This window comes from Pseudorasbora parva, chromosome 4 (genome assembly GCF_024679245.1).
Source record: "Pseudorasbora parva isolate DD20220531a chromosome 4, ASM2467924v1, whole genome shotgun sequence".
Lineage (NCBI taxonomy): Eukaryota > Metazoa > Chordata > Actinopteri > Cypriniformes > Gobionidae > Pseudorasbora > Pseudorasbora parva.
The window spans coordinates 2,634,841-2,655,077 of NC_090175.1; the positions used below are offsets into that span (position 1 = coordinate 2,634,841).

Here is a 20,237-nt window from a genome sequence, read left to right on the forward strand (position 1 = left end):
ATTGGAAATACTGATGAAGTGAAAGTGATACTGAAAGCATTTGTTCTGTATGATCATGTGAATCGCAGACGCTGAGATTGCAGTCGCACGGAATCAGACTCCGCCCAGTGGGCGTGTCTCTCTGAGCACAGACTCCGCCTTCTTCAACACCAGCTGGGAAACAGTAGTAGGGAAATCATATCCAGGTACAAACACACACACACACACAAACGCAAACACATGTACATATACGTACTGATGAAAGCATCAGCGCATTCATGACCAGATGTAAATGTCGTTGTCCTTTAGGTTTTGCGTTTTTGGCGCTGGTCAGTTATAAAGATCTGAACTCATCCAGCGATCTGTTGCACAAGATGAGCCGAACATCTCATGAGCAGGAGAGCGGAGAGAGATCAAACAAGAGAAACGCCACTTATCAGCTCAACTCGAAGGTGGTGACGGCCGTCGTCAGTAATCCAGAAACCAAACAGCTGTCTGAGCCGGTGACGCTCATCTTTACACACGAGCAGGTGACGATGCCGACATATCTGCTCACTCACAAACACAGAGGGTTCCCTTTAGTGAAGAACTGCATTCACTATTCTAAGTCAGTAGATTAAGAAATGTAATAGGATTAAATAGACCCAATTGATAATCATGGTCTTTGTTTCAGTTTGAGAGTTATATGAATAGGAACACCATCGTCCCATCCGCTGCTCATGTGGATAATCAGGCATTCATGTCTTTTTTTCCTTTTCTGAACCGTCAATCATTCTCTTCTCACTTCTTCAGGAGAGGGGGGAGTCTAAGGGTGTGGCCTACACCTGTGTGTACTGGAGTGAGGCTGAGGGGGCGTGGTCTGGGCGTGGCTGTAAGAGGGCGTGGTCTAACAGCACTCATACAGTCTGTTCCTGCTCTCATCTCAGTAGCTTCGCTGTGCTCATGGCCCTTTATCCCATAAAGGTACATCTGTGAAGCAGAAAATCAGAGATTTCACATATCTAATAGAGATTTTAGATGAAATGATGATGACTTTTTCCTCTTCCTCTCCTCCAGGACTCGTTTGAGCTGGTGTTGATCACGCGTGTGGGTTTAGTTCTGTCTTTGGTCTGTTTATTCCTCTGTATCCTGACGTTCCGGTTCTGCCGCTCAATCCAAGGAACCCGAAACAGCATTCATCTTCATCTGAGCGTTTGCCTCTTCATCGCAGACCTCGTCTTCCTCTGCGGGATCTCCAGCACTCACAACAGGGTGTGTGTCTTATATCTTCAGTATATGGGAGCATTGACGTCTAAAAGGTCGAGAATCACAAGCAATTACGTGTGTCTTCTCTGGGTTTGTCTCAGGTAGCGTGTGGGATCGTGGCCGGGCTGCTTCACCTCTTCTTCTTGTCTGCGTTCTGCTGGATGTTGCTGGAGGGCGTTCAGCTCTACCGGATGGTGGTGCTGGTTTTTAACACCACATTAAAACATCTCTACATGTATGCGGTGGGATACGGAGTCCCTCTCCTCATCGTCATCATCTCTGCCATCTCTTATCCGCAGGGATACGGCACCGAGATCCAGTGAGCGCTGTTTGTGTGTTTGTAGCGTTCGTGTGAGCGAATGCTTTCCAGCTGTGCTGATGGGTATTTTATGTGTTTGTGCTCCAGCTGTTGGCTCTCTCTTGAATTTGTTTGGAGCTTCTTCGCACCCGTCTGCATCATCGTCGTCCTCAACAGCTTGGTTTTCATCATCACCGTGTGGAAACTGGCCGAAAAGTTCTCCAGCCTAAACCCAGACCTCTCCAAACTCCGCAACCTCAGGTGTGTATGTTTATTTCTTCAAGGGACCATTCACCCAAAGTGTCATCATTTACTCACCCTTGTCGGTCCAAACGACTCTAGACGACTATTCACCCAAAGCTCAAAACATTCATAATGAGATGAGATGAGAGTTGAAACTCTAACGCTACGTTCACACCAAAAGTGAATTGAGCGTCAAAATCGCGTCTAGTTTGACGCGTGAACATTTTGAATCTATTTGCGCGTCCGCAGCTAATTGGACGCACATAGAAATCGAGCATTTGAAGTGAAATAGACGCGCGTTAAAGGCGCTCCAGGTGAAATATATTAAGCATTAACAGCCACACATGTGGATCAGCCAACGCACTACCTGGATTATCTACACTGCATGTATATTTAAATAAAATATAAAGTTATGAAACTTTACTTTGCCCTCAGTCAAAATGTTTTGGTAGGCAACAATAGATTAATTGGACCAAAGATCGGCCAATAGATGTACACAAGACGAAGTATATGTCATGTTTAACCTCTACATCCGAGCCGGAGCCCAACGCCAGAAGGAATGGCCGAGGAAAGGCTGCTCTCGCCGGGGTTAACGAGCGCTGATCGCCCGGAGATCGCCTGGAGCTCACAACGACAAAAATGCAAGAGTGTTCTTTTTAAATAGGCTCTGTCTTTATAGGTAAACCACATATTTTAGCTTTAAACAACTACATTATCAACTGAAAAGCATTAAAACTACATTTAGTGACAAAATATCAGTATTTTTTAATTATATGCAGGGTTTCTCATCACGTGGCAGCAGCAAGCAGGCTCCTCATTGGTTAACGCGGCGCGGATTGACGCCAAAGTTTTCAACTCGGGCGTAGACGCGAATGTGCTTCAAACGTGTGAATGCACAAAAAGCACCACTCTTGCGTAACACGCAAGTCGCTCAATTCGCTTCAAATTTGCGCTATTCTCGTGAACTGGACGCGCGAATGAGGCGGAAACGCGTCCATCGCGCCGCACGAAACGCATCTAACGCGCGTCAATGAGCCATTCGATTGACTTAACATGGAAATAATTCACCCCAGACGCTCTATTCGCGTTTGGTGTGAACGTACCTTTATGGGTTTGGAACAACATGAGGGTGAGTAAATGGTGACAGAAATTGTCACTTCTGGGTGGACAATCACTTTAAAGTCGACCTGTTATGCAAAATTCACTTTTATAAGGTGTTTGAACACAGATGTGTGTCCACAGTGTGTGTAAACAACCAGCCTATAATGGTTAACTTACAGCATAACTTGCTGTATCGGCACTTGTGTATTACAATGTCTGTGCCAAGAACATCACTAATTTTCCAGCGAACACACAAGTTTCATGTGTCGTTAGTTTTACCCTGAAAACGCCCACCGTCTGAGTAATTAATAAACGTACATTTATTATGCATTGGATAGTCGGGTGACAGATGTTACATAAATGATCCTCTAAGCGTTCAGTGTACAAGTGTGGAGGTTTTCCTGAGTCTGTTATCTGTGTCCGACTCCAGCTCAAACTTATGGCTGCTCCACAGCGGCTTATTTCTGACATTTTGGCTGAGTGAGGTTGGCCTGTTTTGCTGTTGATGGAGTATCTGAAGCTTGTGTAAAGTCTTCTGGAAGGGGGCGGGGAGCAGCAGCTCTTTTGCATTTAAAGGGACACACAAAAACGCCTCTTTTTCTTACACACAAAAATTTGACAAGCTATGGTAAATGATCTGGGGTGTATTGAGCTGAAACTTAACACACATATTCTGTGGACATCAGGCATTTATATTACATCTTGTGAAACGAGGCATAATATGTCCCCTTTAAGATTTGGTCAAGTTCTGATCCATCTCTGGTGACTTTCAGGGGTTTCACGGTGACCGCAGTGGCTCAGTTGTGTGTTCTTGGAGGGATGTGGGTTTTCGGCTGCTTCCTCTTCCAGGAGAACGGGACTCAGGTCATGTTGTACATCTTCACCATCCTCAACAGCCTCCAGGGGGCGCTCATCTTCATCATGCACTGCCTGCTGTCCAAACCGGTACTTACACACACACACACACACAAACCACATGCACAAAAAGAAAAAAACACAGTAGGGTCTGGATCTCATCAACCTTTAATCAAACTGACTTTTACTCCGTGCATGAAGCGTTTGACTGTATTCTGGCCATCAGTGTTCTGGCCATAACGTGTTTTGTGTCACCCCCTTCAGGTCAGAGAAGAGTATCGCAAGCTGTTTAGTAGGATCTGCTCACTCAAGGAGAAGAAATATTCAGAGTTCAGCACCAATCAGTCCAGCAACAGTCAGGTAAATGTGCATCATTGTTGAATGTGGTAAATTATTAAAGGTGATGAAAATGTCAAGATAAAACATTCTTGGGTTTTTGCTGACACCGTAAGGTCATCAAACATAATAATCCAAAATCATTGGCCGAAACGGTAACGTTTAATTAGTACTTCTCCGATACCGTGTTCTGTCTGTGTCAGTGTCTGTTTCACACACACAATGTGGAAGACGTAAAACAGGTGTGTGGATGCTAGTGCCGGATTAAAAATATTGATTTCTCATTGTTAATCAATACTAATATAGATTCTTAAATCTCACAATCAATCTTATATCCGATAACTGATATATTGGCCGATAAACCTAAATCCAAATGTCTTAATTTTTGAGTCAGATTTAAAAAAGGGTGTTTGTCCCAAATACACATTCTTAAAGGTCCCGTTCTTCGCATGTTTTCGAAGCTTTGATTATGTTTACAGTGTGCAATATAACATGAGTTCATGTTTCACGTGTAAAAAACACAGTATTTTTCACACAATTGACTGATCTGTACAGCGCTGTTTCCTCTGTCCTAAAAACGGCCTGATGATTTCCTTGTTCTATGAAGTCCCTCCTTCAGAAACACGTAACGAGTTCTGATTGGGCCAGCGCTTCCCGTGTTGTGATTGGAAAGCAGCTTAGCGCACTTTGCCCGGAAAGATCCCGCCTCTTACCATAACGGGGCGATGCAAGCGCTGAATGCGCGCTCTTCTCCACGCGGGAGAGCAACGAGACCACGCCCCCTATTTTGCGTGATCTTGTGGGCGGAGCTTTAGTCAACAAACGGTTCTAGTGACGTCATCACAGCAGGAAGTGCAGCGGTGTAGTCCAAACCGGCCGCTCGCTGTAGGCTTTGAAAGGGAACTTCTGTTAAATAAAATATCTCGCTTGGCATTGAACTTTGAGCTTTATAATTTTACAGGTATTATTTATGCTCTAACAGCAACATTACACACTAACTAAAGTTTGAAAGATGGAATCACGAAGAACGGGACCTTTAATATCATGTCTCAAACACATAATCTTAATATCATTATAACCGTTATGTAGCTTATATAGCAGCCTTGCGCTGCACATGTTGCATTGAAACCATATTTTCCTTCTTTTTTTTTACCATAGGAAATATTTGGATTTACAGTTATAGTTCTACCTATGGTCCTCCATAAAAGTTTGCATGCTTGTTTAATATGATGTTGCATGTTGTCACCTACTTTCGGGAAGTTTCGAGTTTTCGTTCTGGAATGATTTTGGGTGGACTTGGCCACGCCTATTTTCTAAATGACCCAGCTACAGCTATACAAAGGCCAAAGTTAAATATCTTTGATAAATATTGACTAGTATCACAAGTTATAGCCTTTTTAGTGAAAGTAACTCCCAGTTCAAATGTTTTGGCGGCCATTAGGCACCATGAACTGAAATTTCGGTGAACTATTGACAATAAGACTCCAGAGACTCTGGCTGCATAGGTTTGGTTCAGATCAGGCACAAAAAAACAACAACTTTGATTAGTTTGCAAAAGTAGGTTTTTAAAAGAATCCAAAATACTCTAAAATACTCACCAGAAGGATGAGCAAATCTGAGGCATGCATTTTGTCCATCTTGAGCCAGCGATATAAGACACCTGAGCCTACGCCTAACGGTTTCATACTTTTGGCCCCTGTAGCGCCTTCGTCAGACCGATTGGGACGAGCTTTCGTGGTGCTTATAGGTGGTGTGAATCCTACGAGCCCTCAAAGTTTCAAGTCTCTACGACTTACGGTTTGGTCTGCCAGATCAGTTTTATAGGAAAATTATGCATCATGGGAAAATTAACAATTACAATAGGGTTTGAGTGCTACGCTCTTGAACCCCTAATAACCATACATAGGCTGATACTGATATGGTATATATCGTGCATCCCATAATGTTTATCTGTAGCACGAACATCTCAGCTTTCCAGTTCTCTCAATTTCATCACGACATTCAAACAATAAATGTAGTTTTTGCGCACTTTAATGCGTGGTGACTGGTGGCTCATGAACTGGTCGTCTCTTCCTTTTTACTACAGGTTGTAGCACCAAATAAACATGAATGAACATCAGAAGGAATGTTGAAAGATACAACACAACCTACCAAAAAATGTATGCTTCATATAATCGCTTAATCAGTGTTTCAACCACGGGAAAACGTCAATAAAACCGCTTGAAAACAATCGTCAGATTTACTTCAGAAAAGCCGTTCATTATGCATGAACTCGTTCATCAGCTAGAAAAATCCCTCTAGAGATGGCAGTTCATCAGTGTATGTTGTGTGATGTAATATCAGTGCATTATTAGATTGTAGTTCTGCTTCTAAATGTGTCCTCTGACCCTTACAGCGACCTCTACGGACCGATCAGTCCACAGGAGAGTCAAAGATATAGAGCGCCCGCCATGTCCTGGAGGATCTTTCTACATGTTTGACCTATGAAGACTCTTGGAAGTGTACCTTCTCACAGAGCACATGGGACAGCTCTTGGACTGCTTTCTTTCTGTCTGTTAAGCAAGAATATTTCAGCTGTGGGCTCATCACACTGGAGGCGGATTTGAAACACTTTAGCTGTTCTATGTCGTGCCTTTAGTGAAGACGTCTCGAGTCACATGCAAAAGGCAGCTTTCATTTGCTCGTATAAGCAAAGTTGTTTGTGAACTTATTTGAAGAGGTCATTTTCTCTAAAACACCTCTGAAGCCTTAACCTATTATTAATCACAGATGCAGGTTTATGTGATCTGCGTTACACGCCACTTTACGTCTTTAAGCTGTTGGAAAATGTGACCGTTATTTATGTGGGAAACAGGTGAGGTACTTTAGATTCATGAAGCTAACAGAGCCAATGCTGCGTTGCACAGACCAAAGACTCCTCTTCAAAATCAAATACTAGTCCCGAAACTATAATATCATGAAGGCCATACAGATTTAACCTTGAACATGCATGTGCCTTGAATTAGTTGGTTGCAGCACTGGCTCAGGACCTTGTTCCACATTTGAGAAATAAACAGAAGCGGTGCAGAAAAACAGACGCTAGCGTTGATGAGCAGTTCTGTGAGGGTGTTAGGAGATTCCCCCAGCTCCTAAAGACTTTTTAATGGGTAATAACAGCTGGATAAAAGGACAACGATGACCTGCATCGACTGCCAGTGTTTGTGCATACCATCAAGATTAGTATCATTGTTTGCGTCAAAAAAATGTACTTTGGGCTAGTGTCGCCATTTTAAGATCAAGCTAATGCCTCTAAGGTTTTAAACCTCTTGCTTGTGCAACACATGTTTAGTTTTTGTAAGCTATCTATTGTTCATGTGTAATGATATTTCATTAAAAAATAATGTTTTATTTTACATTTTCCACTAAGGATATTTTGTATTTTTTGTAAGTTGATTTTGTCATGCTCAATCCACCATTATGCTTGATTTCCGATTGTGACATGTCCGTGTCTGAATGGGTTTGGATTTGTAACAATCTAAAGGAAACCAGGGGCAAGTTCATTCCCTAATTTGGTACTGCCATTTTTTAAGTAAATATTAATAATCTCTAAAAGAAGCTGTGGCTGAGTTTTGTGTTCACATAAAGTCAATATAAAAAATATCCCATTGATTTTATATTATACACTGATTTGCACATTACAGTTAAAGTACTTGCCAGAGAAAACCCCCACACACACGTTTACACCTTGAGGTGTCATTCATTTTTACCCAGTAAATATCTTTATTTACATGGTCACTTAAATCCTCTTGAAGAAATTGGAATATAATAACAGTCTGTGAAAGGAAAGCCATGGCTATTTCTTGATTAAATAAAATCCATCCAACAATGAAAAAATGGTGCATCTGATCTTCTTGAAGAAGCCCAAACAAGGTCTGTAGCGGGAGATGAGCGGTAGGTAAGTAGGTCATAGTGCAGAATGAGTTCGTTTAAAGCACCGTGTACGTGACTTAGTTTGGAGCTGTGCAAAGATCAATAAAAACCACAAGGTTCAGTAAAGCCGACCCTGACTACTTCCTTCCTTAGCTTGAACTGCATTACATGGATGCCGAAACTCGGGGAAGAAGAAGGGCGGCGGCCGCCATCATTCAATCCCCGTCAAGTTCACTGTTTGCGGATGTCATCCAGTCACTCACTGGGGCCGATCAGGCCCTACTGCACATGGGGGACAACCAGGAGTGTCGTTTCCACGCCCTTGTCCAGGCACAACAGAAAGGCTGAGCTGTTTTGGAGCTGGATGGACTGGAAAGTTTCCGCAGGAGGGGATCCACCACCGAACCAGGCCACACCCACTCAACCGCATTTGAATAAGATGGGACCACAGAACGATCCAGAGGCCTGGATCGATCTCTTTGAGAAACCGGCGGAAGCATGTGGGTGGCAATGGGACCACTGGCTGGTGCACCTCATCCCACTGCTTTTAGAAGAGGCGCAAGTGACAGCCCAGCAACAAGCTGTAAAAACCTCCTGGTCTTCGACAATCTAAAAAGAGCCTCCATGCAGCCGGTCGACCTGAGCCCAGAGCAACATTCGTGATGGCTCAGCAGCTCTGGGACGCGAGCCACAAATGGCTGTTGGCTGGGGGAAGCAACACCGAGCAGGCTCTGGACGGTGTGGTACTGGAGCGGTGGGTCCAGTGCCACCGCCCGATGTTACTGGATCTAGTCATTCAACTGGCGGAGGACCAGACGGTGGCATGCCCAGAGGTCGGCGAATCCCTTCCATCTTAATTCATTACATTTATATAGCGCTTTTCTAGGCACTCAAAACGCTTTACATATAGAAGGGGGAATCTCCTCAACCACCACCAATGTGCAGCATCCACTTGGATGATGCGACGGCAGCCATATTGCGCCAGAACGCTCACCACACACCAGCTGATTGGTGGAGAGGAGACTGAGTGATTAAGCCAATCAGGATAGGGGGAAGATCTTCCACTTAAGACCTTTAAACAACCCACTGTGTTATCCGTGATAGTTTTTTTTCCTTTTGATATATTGTCGTAACAGTTTTGACGTTTTACAAAATATTTTTTGGTGCAAGAAATGTTCAGATTAAAATATTTTCTCAAAGAGAGCACACACCTTTCAGTGCTCCAGATCCTAGCAGTGAGATAAAGTGACATGTCTCTTACATACCCAGTCATAAGGGTAATTTTTTTTGAAATTATGAGATTCATACATAATATGAAAGCTGAATAAATAATCTTTCCATTGATTTATGGTCTGTTAGGATAATATTTGGCAGAGAGACAACTATTTGAAAATCTGGAATCTAAAGGTGCAAATATATATATATATATATAGAGAGAGAGAGAGAGAGAGAGAGAGAGAGAGAGAGAGAGAGAGAGAGAGAGAGAGAGAGAGAGAGAGAGAGAGAGAGAGAGAGAGAGAGAGAGAGAGAGAGAGAAAATCTCCTTTAAAGTTTTCCATATGAAGTCCTTAGCAATGCATTGTACTACTAATAATACATTTCTGATATATTTACAGTAGGAAATGTACAAAATATCTTCATGGAATATGATCCTAATATCCTAATGATTTTTGGCATAAAACAAAAATGTATCATATTGACCCATCCAATGTATTGTTGGCTATTTCCACAAATATACCCCTGGTTTTATGGTCCAAAGTCACATACTTAATCCTAACATTACCACATACAGGTCCTTCTCAAAAAATTAGCATATTGTGATAAAGTTCATTATTTTCCATAATGTAATGATACAAATTAAACTTTCATATATTTTAGATTCATTGCACACCAACTGAAATATTTCAGGTCTTTTATTGTTTTAATACTGATGATTTTGGCATACAGCTCATGAAAACCCAAAATTCCCATCTCAAAAAATTAGCATATCATGAAGCGGTTCTCTAAACGAGCTATTAACCTAATCATCTGAATCAACTAATGAACTCTAAACACCTGCAAAAGATTCCTGAGGCTTTTAAAAACTCCCAGCCTGGTTCATTACTCAAAACCGCAATCATGGGTAAGACTGCCGACCTGACTGCTGTCCAGAAGGCCATCATTGACACCCTCAAGCGAGAGGGGAAGACACAGAAAGACATTTCTGAACGAATAGGCTGTTCCCAGAGTGCTGTATCAAGGCACCTCAGTGGGAAGTCTGTGGGAAGGAAAAAGTGTGGCAAAAAACGAGAAGAGGTGAGCGGACCCTGAGGAAGATTGTGGAGAAGGACCGATTCCAGACCTTGGGGGACCTGCGGAAGCAGTGGACTGAGTCTGGAGTAGAAACATCCAGAGCCGCCGTGCACAGGCGTGAGCAGGAAATGGGCTACAGGCGCCGCATTCCCCAGGTCAAGACACTTTTGGGCTACAGAGAAGCAGCACTGGACTGTTGCTCAGTGGTCCAAAGTACTTTTTTCGGATGAAAGCAAATTTTGCATGTCATTGGGAAATCAAGGTGCCAGAGTCTGGAGGAAGACTGGGGAGAAGGAAATGCCCAAATGCCTGAAGTCCAGTGTCAAGTCCCCACAGTCAGTGATGGTCTGGGGTGCCATGTCAGCTGCTGGTGTTGGTCCACTGTGTTTTATCAAGGGCAGGGTCAAGGCAGCTCGCTATCAGGAGATTTTGGAGCACTTCATGCTTCCATCTGCTGAAAAGCTTTATGGAGATGAAGATTTGGTTTTTCACAGATCAATCGTTTGGCCTCGGAACCCTTGGAGTTTTTGTACTTTCTGAATAAATTGTGCCTGCAGTCGTATCTGCCTGTTATATCCTGTTTTTTTATAATACACAAATGGGTAGGTTTAGGGAAGAGTTTGAGTTACACGTTCAAAATGTGTCTGAGTGTGTGTGTGTGTGTGTGTGTGTGTGTGTGTACGCGCCCACAAGGTAAATGGATTTATAAACATACTAAATTATTTTTTTTGAAAATGTAAAAATGCAGAATGTTTCTTGTGATAGGTAGGTTTAGGCGCTGTGTGTGTGTGTGTGTGTGAGTGATGGGTAGGTTTAGGCGCTGTGTGTGTGTGTGTGTGTGTGACTGATGGGTAGGTTTAGGCGCTGTGTGTGTGTGTGTGTGTGTGACTGATGGGTAGGTTTAGGCGCTGTGTGTGTGTGATGGGTAGGTTTAGGCGCTGTGTGTGTGTGTGATGGGTAGGTTTAGGCGCTGTGTGTGTGTGTGTGTGTGATGGGTAGGTTTAGGCGCTGTGTGTGTGTGTGATTGGTAGGTTTAGGCGCTGTGTGTGTGTGTGATGGGTAGGTTTAGGCGCTGTGTGTGTGTGTGTGTGATTGGTAGGTTTAGGCGCTGTGTGTGTGTGTGATGGGTAGGTTTAGGCGCTGTGTGTGTGTGTGATGGGTAGGTTTAGGCGCTGTGTGTGTGTGTGATGGGTAGGTTTAGGCGCTGTGTGTGTGTGTGATGGGTAGGTTTAGGTGCTGTGTGTGTGTGATGGGTAGGTTTAGGCGCTGTGTGTGTGTGTGATGGGTAGGTTTAGGTGCTGTGTGTGTGTGATGGGTAGGTTTAGGCGCTGTGTGTGATGGGTAGGTTTAGGCGCTGTGTGTGTGTGTGATGGGCAGGTTTAGGTGCTGTGTGTGTGTGATGGGTAGGTTTAGGTGCTGTGTGTGTGTGATGGGTAGGTTTAGGCGCTGTGTGTGTGTGTGAGTGATGGGTAGGTTTAGGCGCTGTGTGTGTGTGTGTGTGTGTGTGTGATGGGTAGGTTTAGGCGCTGTGTGTGTGTGTGATGGGTAGGTTTAGGTGCTGTGTGTGTGTGATGGGTAGGTTTAGGCGCTGTGTGTGTGTGTGATGGGTAGGTTTAGGCGCTGTGTGTGTGTGTGTGTGATGGGTAGGTTTAGGGGCAGTGTCTGTGTGTGTGTGTGTGTGTGTGTGATGGGTAGGTTTAGGGGCTGTGTGTGTGTGTGTGTGATGGGTAGGTTTAGGGGCTGTGTGTGTGTGTGATGGGTAGGTTTAGGGGCTGTGTGTGTGTGTCTGTGTGTGTGTGTGTGATGGGTAGGTTTAGGGGCTGTGTGTGTGTGTGATGGGTAGGTTTAGGCGCTGTGTGTGTGTGTGTGTGTGTGTGTGTGTGTGTGTGTGTGTGTGTGTGTGTGTGTGTGTGTGTGTGTGTGTGTGTGTGTGTGTGTGTGTGTGTGTGTGATGGGTAGGTTTAGGTGCTGTGTGTGTGTGATGGGTAGGTTTAGGCGCTGTGTGTGTGTGTGATTGGTAGGTTTAGGCGCTGTGTGTGTGTGTGATGGGTAGGTTTAGGCGCTGTGTGTGTGTGATTGGTAGGTTTAGGCGCTGTGTGTGTGTGTGATGGGTAGGTTTAGGCGCTGTGTGTGTATGTGATGGGTAGGTTTAGGCGCTGTGTGTGTGTGTGATTGGTAGGTTTAGGCGCTGTGTGTGTGTGTGATGGGTAGGTTTAGGCGCTGTGTGTGTGTGATTGGTAGGTTTAGGCGCTGTGTGTGTGTGATGGGTAGGTTTAGGCGCTGTGTGTGATGGGTAGGTTTAGGCGCTGTGTGTGTGTGTGATGGGTAGGTTTAGGCGCTGTGTGTGTATGTGATGGGTAGGTTTAGGTGCTGTGTGTGTGTGATGGGTAGGTTTAGGCGCTGTGTGTGTGTGATGGGTAGGTTTAGGTGCTGTGTGTGTGTGTGATGGGTAGGTTTAGGGGCAGTGTGTGTGTGATGGGTAGGTTTAGGCGCTGTGTGTGTATGTGATGGGTAGGTTTAGGTGCTGTGTGTGTGTGATGGGTAGGTTTAGGTGCTGTGTGTGTGTGATGGGTAGGTTTAGGTGCTGTGTGTGTGTGTGATGGGTAGGTTTAGGGGCAGTGTGTGTGTGATGGGTAGGTTTAGGCGCTGTGTGTGTGTGATGGGTAGGTTTAGGTGCTGTGTGTGTGTGATGGGTAGGTTTAGGCGCTGTGTGTGTGTGATGGGTAGGTTTAGGCGCTGTGTGTGTGTGTGATGGGTAGGTTTAGGCGCTGTGTGTGTGTGATGGGTAGGTTTAGGCGCTGTGTGTGTGTGTGATGGGTAGGTTTAGGCGCTGTGTGTGTGTGATGGGTAGGTTTAGGCGCTGTGTGTGTGTGATGGGTAGGTTTAGGGGCTGTGTGTGTGTGTGTGTGTGTGTGTGTGTGTGATGGGTAGGTTTAGGGGCTGTGTGTGTGTGTGTGTGTGTGTGTGTGATGGGTAGGTTTAGGGCTAGTGTGTGTGTGATGGGTAGGTTTAGGGGCTGTGTCTGTGTGTGTGTGTGTGTGATGGGTAGGTTTAGGGGCTGTGTGTGTGTGATGGGTAGGTTTAGGGGCTGTGTCTGTGTGTGTGTGTGTGTGATGGGTAGGTTTAGGGGCTGTGTGTGTGTGATGGGTAGGTTTAGGGGCTGTGTGTGTGTGTGTGATGGGTAGGTTTAGGGGCAGTGTCTGTGTGTGTGTGTGTGTGTGTGTGTGTGATGGGTAGGTTTAGGGGCTGTGTGTGTGTGTGTGTGATGGGTAGGTTTAGGGGCTGTGTGTGTGTGTGATGGGTAGGTTTAGGGGCTGTGTGTGTGTGTCTGTGTGTGTGTGTGTGATGGGTAGGTTTAGGGGCTGTGTGTGTGTGTGATGGGTAGGTTTAGGCGCTGTGTGTGTGTGTGTGTGTGTGTGTGTGTGTGTGTGTGTGTGTGTGTGTGTGTGTGTGTGTGTGTGTGATGGGTAGGTTTAGGGGCTGTGTCTGTGTGTGTGTGTGATGGGTAGGTTTAGGGGCTGTGTGTGTGTGTGTGTGTGTGATGGGTAGGTTTAGGGGCTGTGTGTGTGTCTGTGTGTGTGTGTGATGGGTAGGTTTAGGCGCTGTGTGTGTGTGTGTGTGTGTGTGATGGGTAGGTTTAGGGGCTGTGTCTGTGTGTGTGTGTGTGTGTGTGTGTGTGTGTGTGTGTGTGATGGGTAGGTTTAGGCGCTGTGTGTGTGTGTGTGTGTGTGTGTGTGTGTGTGTGTGTGTGATGGGTAGGTTTAGGGGCTGTGTCTGTGTGTGTGTGTGATGGGTAGGTTTAGGGGCTGTGTGTGTGTGTGTGTGTGTGATGGGTAGGTTTAGGGGCTGTGTGTGTGTCTGTGTGTGTGTGATGGGTAGGTTTAGGGGCTGTGTGTGTGTGTGTGATGGGTAGGTTTAGGGGCTGTGTGTGTGTGTGTGTGTGTGATGGGTAGGTTTAGGCGCTGTGTGTGTGATGGGTAGGTTTAGGCGCTGTGTGATGGGTAGGTTTAGGGGCTGTGTCTGTGTGTGTGTGTGATGGGTAGGTTTAGGGGCTGTGTGTGTGTGTGTGTGTGTGTGTGTGTGTGTGTGTGTGATGGGTAGGTTTAGGGGTAGGGGCAGTGTAGAGGGGTAGAATGAAACTGCGTTGATAAACACGCTAAAAAGTGATTATGCGTCTTGATAGCACGCCAAAATGTCAAACGAATGGCGTGTCATACATACGCCATTTCATGACATCAGTCTGTTTTATTGCATTTCTGTGTCCGAATTAGTTAAACTGTGTAGCGTAAACTGAGAAAAATGTCCTGTCCTCATATACTTTCATGGTTGTCCAATAAATATTACTGCTAAAATAAGGCTATGGCTGAGTTTTGTGTGTTCCAATGACATCAATAACAACATTAATATAAACTTTAAAACTATATCAGACACTCTGAACATTAAAATGAAGTTTGTAATTGCCACAACAACAAAAAACACACCAGTCTTTCCATCCAGAGGAATTATTTCTATCCAGTAAATATCTTACCTTACATACTATTGGCAAAAATGCTCAGGGAGGAGATCATATGTACATGTTTCGCTCTTTTCTCTTTTGTCCATACTTAAGAATATAAACAAGTTTAACAACATCAAACGTTTAACAAAGTCAAACTTTTAACAACATCATGAAATACTATATTACTTTTAATAGAACTAGTTGCCAACCTATCATTGTTCTGCTCTGTAATTACAGCACTGACTTCATCCATGATTAATGGACACTGCCGCCTACTGGCATAAAGAGCTCAATATACAGCAGGGTATTCCTGCACAACCGGAGGCTGCAGTTTCAGGACCCTAGTTCTAAGACCGCAGTTCTAGGACCCTAGTTTTTTGTGACAGCACCACCTATCACCGAATCACCAAAACACTAATTTAAGATGGACGATGGACACCTATCAGACTGTGAGTACCGATATTCAATCAAGTTTTATTTTATAACCTTTAAATGAAACAAAATAGGCAAAGTGAGAGCTGCTAACTATGAATTAATAATTAATGCAGACGAATTAAGAATTTGTGTGCTAGTTTTATTATCTAGGCTACTTTGATGTTCTTGATCGTGGTGTGGCTGAGATTTATTACATCCTTTTTGATTTTTAATGACTATAATACATCTAGCCAGCTGCCAGCACATTAATTAAACTTAAAAAGATGACAAAAGCATGTTGGTGTAAGGGTGTGTACGATTACCTGTAGCTTACTGTATTAGTGGGCAAACTTTCTGAATACTCATTATTTTACCATAGTTAAGAATAAAATATTATAACTGCGCTGACTGCCTGGTTGCACTACAATATTAGCCTGTCTATGATGCATAATGTTTGTCAAGTTCAGCCATTTATACTTTGGCTACGTTCTTGTACTGATATATTTTTGCTGTGAAGGATTAAAATGAATCCTTTATTTTTTTTTTTTAAATAATTTTTTTGTATGAATCTTGCACAAATGTTTTTTTGTTATCCTTGGAGCTGGACTGAAAAGACTGGGCATAATATTGCAGTGATTAATAAATGCATATTTAGCTACTCCAAACAAATATTATTATATTCCATTCTGCATATCATGTATATTTCATAATGTAACTGAGATGGCAATGGCTTTTGACATGTATGTTACCTTTTTTTTTTTCCTTTTAGGGATTGCCACGCCATAACTGTGGAAATGACTGCGGGATAAAGTCTCAGTGTTTTTTTGTAGTTGTTGCTGTTGTTGTTGTTGTTTCTGTTTTTGTTTTTTTGTTTTTGCCAAGTATATGCTAATATAGTATCTGTCAATGTCACATCTTTCAGCTGGACATGCCTTTCATTAGAAAGTGGTGGTGTCTTCTTCTAATGGAGTGCTTCAAAATAGAAGGGTATTATATCAATATATATTTGTATTCATCTCTGTAACACTTGCTGGTTTTTATAACTTGTGCAGTTTTTTATTAATTTTTCAGTTACAATTTATCTACAGTTCATTTTGTGTCATGGCTCATTTATCAAAATTACCATGTTCACCAGATTAGTATAATGTCAGTCATCATCCATTTAGCTAAGTAAGGTATATAGGAAATGTTTACAGTAGTTGCCTTATGCTATATGCAGCTTCAACTGTAAAGTACCATGGTCTCAATTGGTGGATATTGCTCTTATATACTTACAAATTTGGAGTTTGGAAATGGACATCAGTAACAAATATTCTGTTTGGCTTTCTCTCTCTACAACTCCAACAGTGCACAAGTGTTAAATCGGATATATCCACTCCGTCTGTGCAGCAACTGATGAAAAAAGGGGTCTTTTTGGTGCTGTTGTTATTGCAAAAATGACATAAATATATATTCTTCAATCATTCTTGAGTCTTGTCTTGCCTCTCTACAACCTTTAAAATATCTGACTGTAATTTAGTGACTGCATATACTGATTCCATCTTTATTTTACCTGATAATTAACTAATTAGTTAAACTTAAGGAGGTTAATCAATATAGAGTATAATTCAAGGAATTAAGATTTAAGGAACTCAACTTTTTTTTAAAAGATTGATATACATTGTTCATTTATATTTTGTGTAAATTAATTTGTTTAAATTTTAAATTGTGCATCAAAGCAGGTATTACACACTTTGTAATTAACCTCTGATGCATGTTGAATTAAAAAAAATCACATCAAATATACTCCTGAGATGAAATATCTTGATACTATGGCTACTAACTAAACCACCTGGGTTGTAGAACTGAGGTCCTGAAACTGGAGCACACCGCTATATCATCCAGTTCTGTAGGTGGCGCTGTCACAAAAAACGAGGGTCCTAGAATTGCGGTCCTGAAACTGCAGCCTCCGGTTGTGCAGGAATATACTACTGCAATATACAGCAGGGATATTCACATCTTGCCCTGGAGGGCCAATGCGGTGCAGAGTTTAGCTCCAACCCTAATCACACACACCTCAACGTGCTAAACAATGTCTTCAGGATCATTAGAAAATCACAGGCGGGTGAGTTTGATCAGGGTTGGAGCTAAACTCTGCACCGCATTGACCCTCCAGGGTAAGATTTGAATAGCCCTGATATACAGCAAGCTTCAGGATGAAAAACACTATAAAGATTTCAAGGCAATTATTTCTTCAGTGTGTTTCTTCTGGTGGGTCTGAAAACTGCCTAAATAAGCGAATCTCTCGCCGCAGATGGAGCAGCGGTAAGGTTTCTCTCCTGTATGAACTCACTCATTGACAATTTATTATTGAGTATCCAATATATATTTCACACTTAATGGTCTGCTGGAATGAAGAAACTCAGATTTCATATTGTGATACATCTTCTAAAAGTGCCCAGCATTGACAATTATATAATGTTTCTATAGTAACTGTTTTACTATGAGTACCATGGTTAACACCACTTAAAAAATAACCAATTTGTGGTTACCATTGTGTATAACCATGTAGTAAATTTTCATAAGGGAAGTTTGCTGTAGTAAACAACTAATGTGTTGTATTATTACTTATAAGTTAACTATGGTTTCTGTTGTTGAACCATGGTTGTTTTGGTTTTTAAGGATAAACAGTGAGGAAAAGCTTCATTTAAGCACATTAAAACACTAAAGACAGTAAATCAACAATCACATGTCACAGTTAAACACCTCAGAGGCGTACCAGAGCGCCAGATTCGCTCTTTCTTCAGTGGTTACCGGCGGAGTGAACAGCGTCACAGCGCCTCCTACAGGTTCCCGTAACAAACGCTAGAAACCATATACAGCAAGGTCTCTTCGACTTTTTATCAACGAAAAATGAGATTCTCAGCGTCTCAATCAGCTCCCTAGTTCACTAGTCAGGGCACTGATCAGGACATAAGTCAATGGGCTGACTCCCTGATCAGTGCCCTGACAACTAAACTTGGGAGCTCATTGAGACGCACCCATTGAGTTCCTGTGGCGCGATATATTGTAGATGATCGTGACATTGCCGCCAACCCCGTTAGCTAGAAAACCAAATGTATGGTCTTTCTATGGTAATAGTAAAATTGTTCAAAGAATGAATTCAAGTTTCAGCTTTTTTTTCTACTTGATTTTTCACGTTTACTTAACCATCACTTGATTTCCTAACAGTATTCACGCCTGAATCAGTTCAGCTCTGTAACATGAACTGAGGTAAATAATGGTCAGTTCTTGACTTGTCCTGACCTGCCATGTTTTTCAGTTAATATTACTGCTAAAAAAAAAAGCTGTGGCTGAGTTTTGTGTTACATGACATGAGACCAATATGGTAAATATCCCCTAAACATATAAACATATCACACACTGATTTTCTAATGTACAGTAAATTATCTGCCACCAAAAAAAAAAAAAAAAAAAAAAAAAGAAGAAGAAAGTTTTTCCAATCAAGAGGATTCTTTCCATTAGGGTAACTATTTTTTCTTACATGGTGACACAAATGCTCTGGGGAGAATAAGATGGAAAATTAGTAATATTGTGTGAAAAGAAAGCCATGAATACCATTTTATTTTGAGGTGCTTTAATAGGTTAAGTTCAAGCTATTAAGTTTAATATACATGTTCTGCTCTGTTTAATATACGGTACAGGCCAAACGTTTGGACACATTACTATTTGTAATGATTTTGAAAGAAGTTTCTTCTGCTCATCAAGCCTGCATTTATTTGATCAAAAATACAGAAAAAAAATAATATTGTGATATATTATGACAATTTAAAATAATTGGTTTTCAATGTATTCTCCTTTAAATGCTGATTTATTTGTGTGATCAGAGCTGAATGTTCAGGATGGTTCCTCCAGTCTTCAGTGATCATGATCCTTCAGAAATCATTCTCAGATGAGGATTCATTACGAGTGTTGGAGACCGTTCTGCTGACTAATATATGCTCATAACCTGTGATACTTTTTTATAATACGTTGATGAATAAACAAATAAAAAATAAAATAAAAGTAAAGTAAAAAAAAGAAGCAAATGTTTTAAAAATAGAAATCTTTTGTAACAGCAATATACTCTACTGGTCAGTCATTTGGGGTCAGTCATTTTTTTTCTTTGTTTTTTAAAAATAAATCAATAATTTTATTCAGCAAGGATGTGTTAAATCGATAAAAGTTGAAAGTAAAGTAGATTTATATTATTTGAAAATATGTTTTTATTTTGAGTAAATGCAGTTCTTTTGAGCCTTTTATTCCTCAAATATATACGTCAGCAGACCTGTCTCCAACACTCCTAATGAATCCTCATCTGAGAATGATTTCTGAAGGATCATGATCACTGAAGACTGGAGGAACCATCCTGAACATTCAGCTCTGAGCACACAAATAAATCAGCATTTAAAATATAATAAATTGAAAACCAAATCTTTTAAATTGTAATAATATATCACAATATTAAACAAAAATTCTGTATTTTTGATTAAAAAAAAACGCAGGCTTGATGAGCAGAAGAAACTTCTTTAAAAAACATTACAGGTAGTAATGTGTCCAAACTTTTGGTCTGTACTGTACATCCACATTATTCAGTTCTATCAATCTCTCCCAAACCACATAAAAGCTCAATGTGACACTGCCCCCTACTGGCAGAAAGAGCTCAATGTACAGTTTCAGGATGAGCTCAATGAGTCTTTTATCCAGGTTTACTGATGAAAAGACACTATGATGATTCTGGAGCAGTTTGTTCTTTAGTGTCTTTCTTCTGGTGGGTCTGAAAACTGCCTAAATAAGCGAATCTCTCGTCACAGATGGAGCAATGGTAAGGTTTCTCTCCCGTATGAACTCGCTCATGAGTCTTCAGGACGTCTGATCGAGCAAATGTCTTGTCACACCGAGAAAACTTGTATGGCCTTTCTCCTGTATAAATCCTCTGGTGCTTTTGTAAAGTATTATGTTTACTGAAACTCTTCTCACAAATGTTAGTGGCACAATCTTTCTCCTACACAGCAAAAACTCCAGTGTTAAATGAACTCTCCTCAGAGT

At 42.1% G+C, this 20,237-nt stretch overlaps 1 protein-coding gene across 1 annotated transcript in view; it reads left to right on the forward strand.

Annotated features, from left to right (window-relative positions):
* Nucleotides 1–7,456, forward strand: part of LOC137073664 (adhesion G protein-coupled receptor E5-like) — a 33,651-nt gene extending 26,195 nt beyond the window's left edge. The window contains exons 14-22 of the mRNA XM_067442371.1: nt 69–185; nt 289–509; nt 772–942; nt 1,036–1,230; nt 1,326–1,543; nt 1,631–1,783; nt 3,640–3,811; nt 3,986–4,081; nt 6,453–7,456. Of these exons, the coding sequence (XP_067298472.1) occupies nt 69–185; nt 289–509; nt 772–942; nt 1,036–1,230; nt 1,326–1,543; nt 1,631–1,783; nt 3,640–3,811; nt 3,986–4,081; nt 6,453–6,497 (1,388 nt within the window). The 3' untranslated portion in view covers nt 6,498–7,456. The remainder of the gene's footprint in view (nt 1–68; nt 186–288; nt 510–771; nt 943–1,035; nt 1,231–1,325; nt 1,544–1,630; nt 1,784–3,639; nt 3,812–3,985; nt 4,082–6,452) is intronic.
* Nucleotides 7,457–20,237: the final 12,781 nt, after the last annotated feature.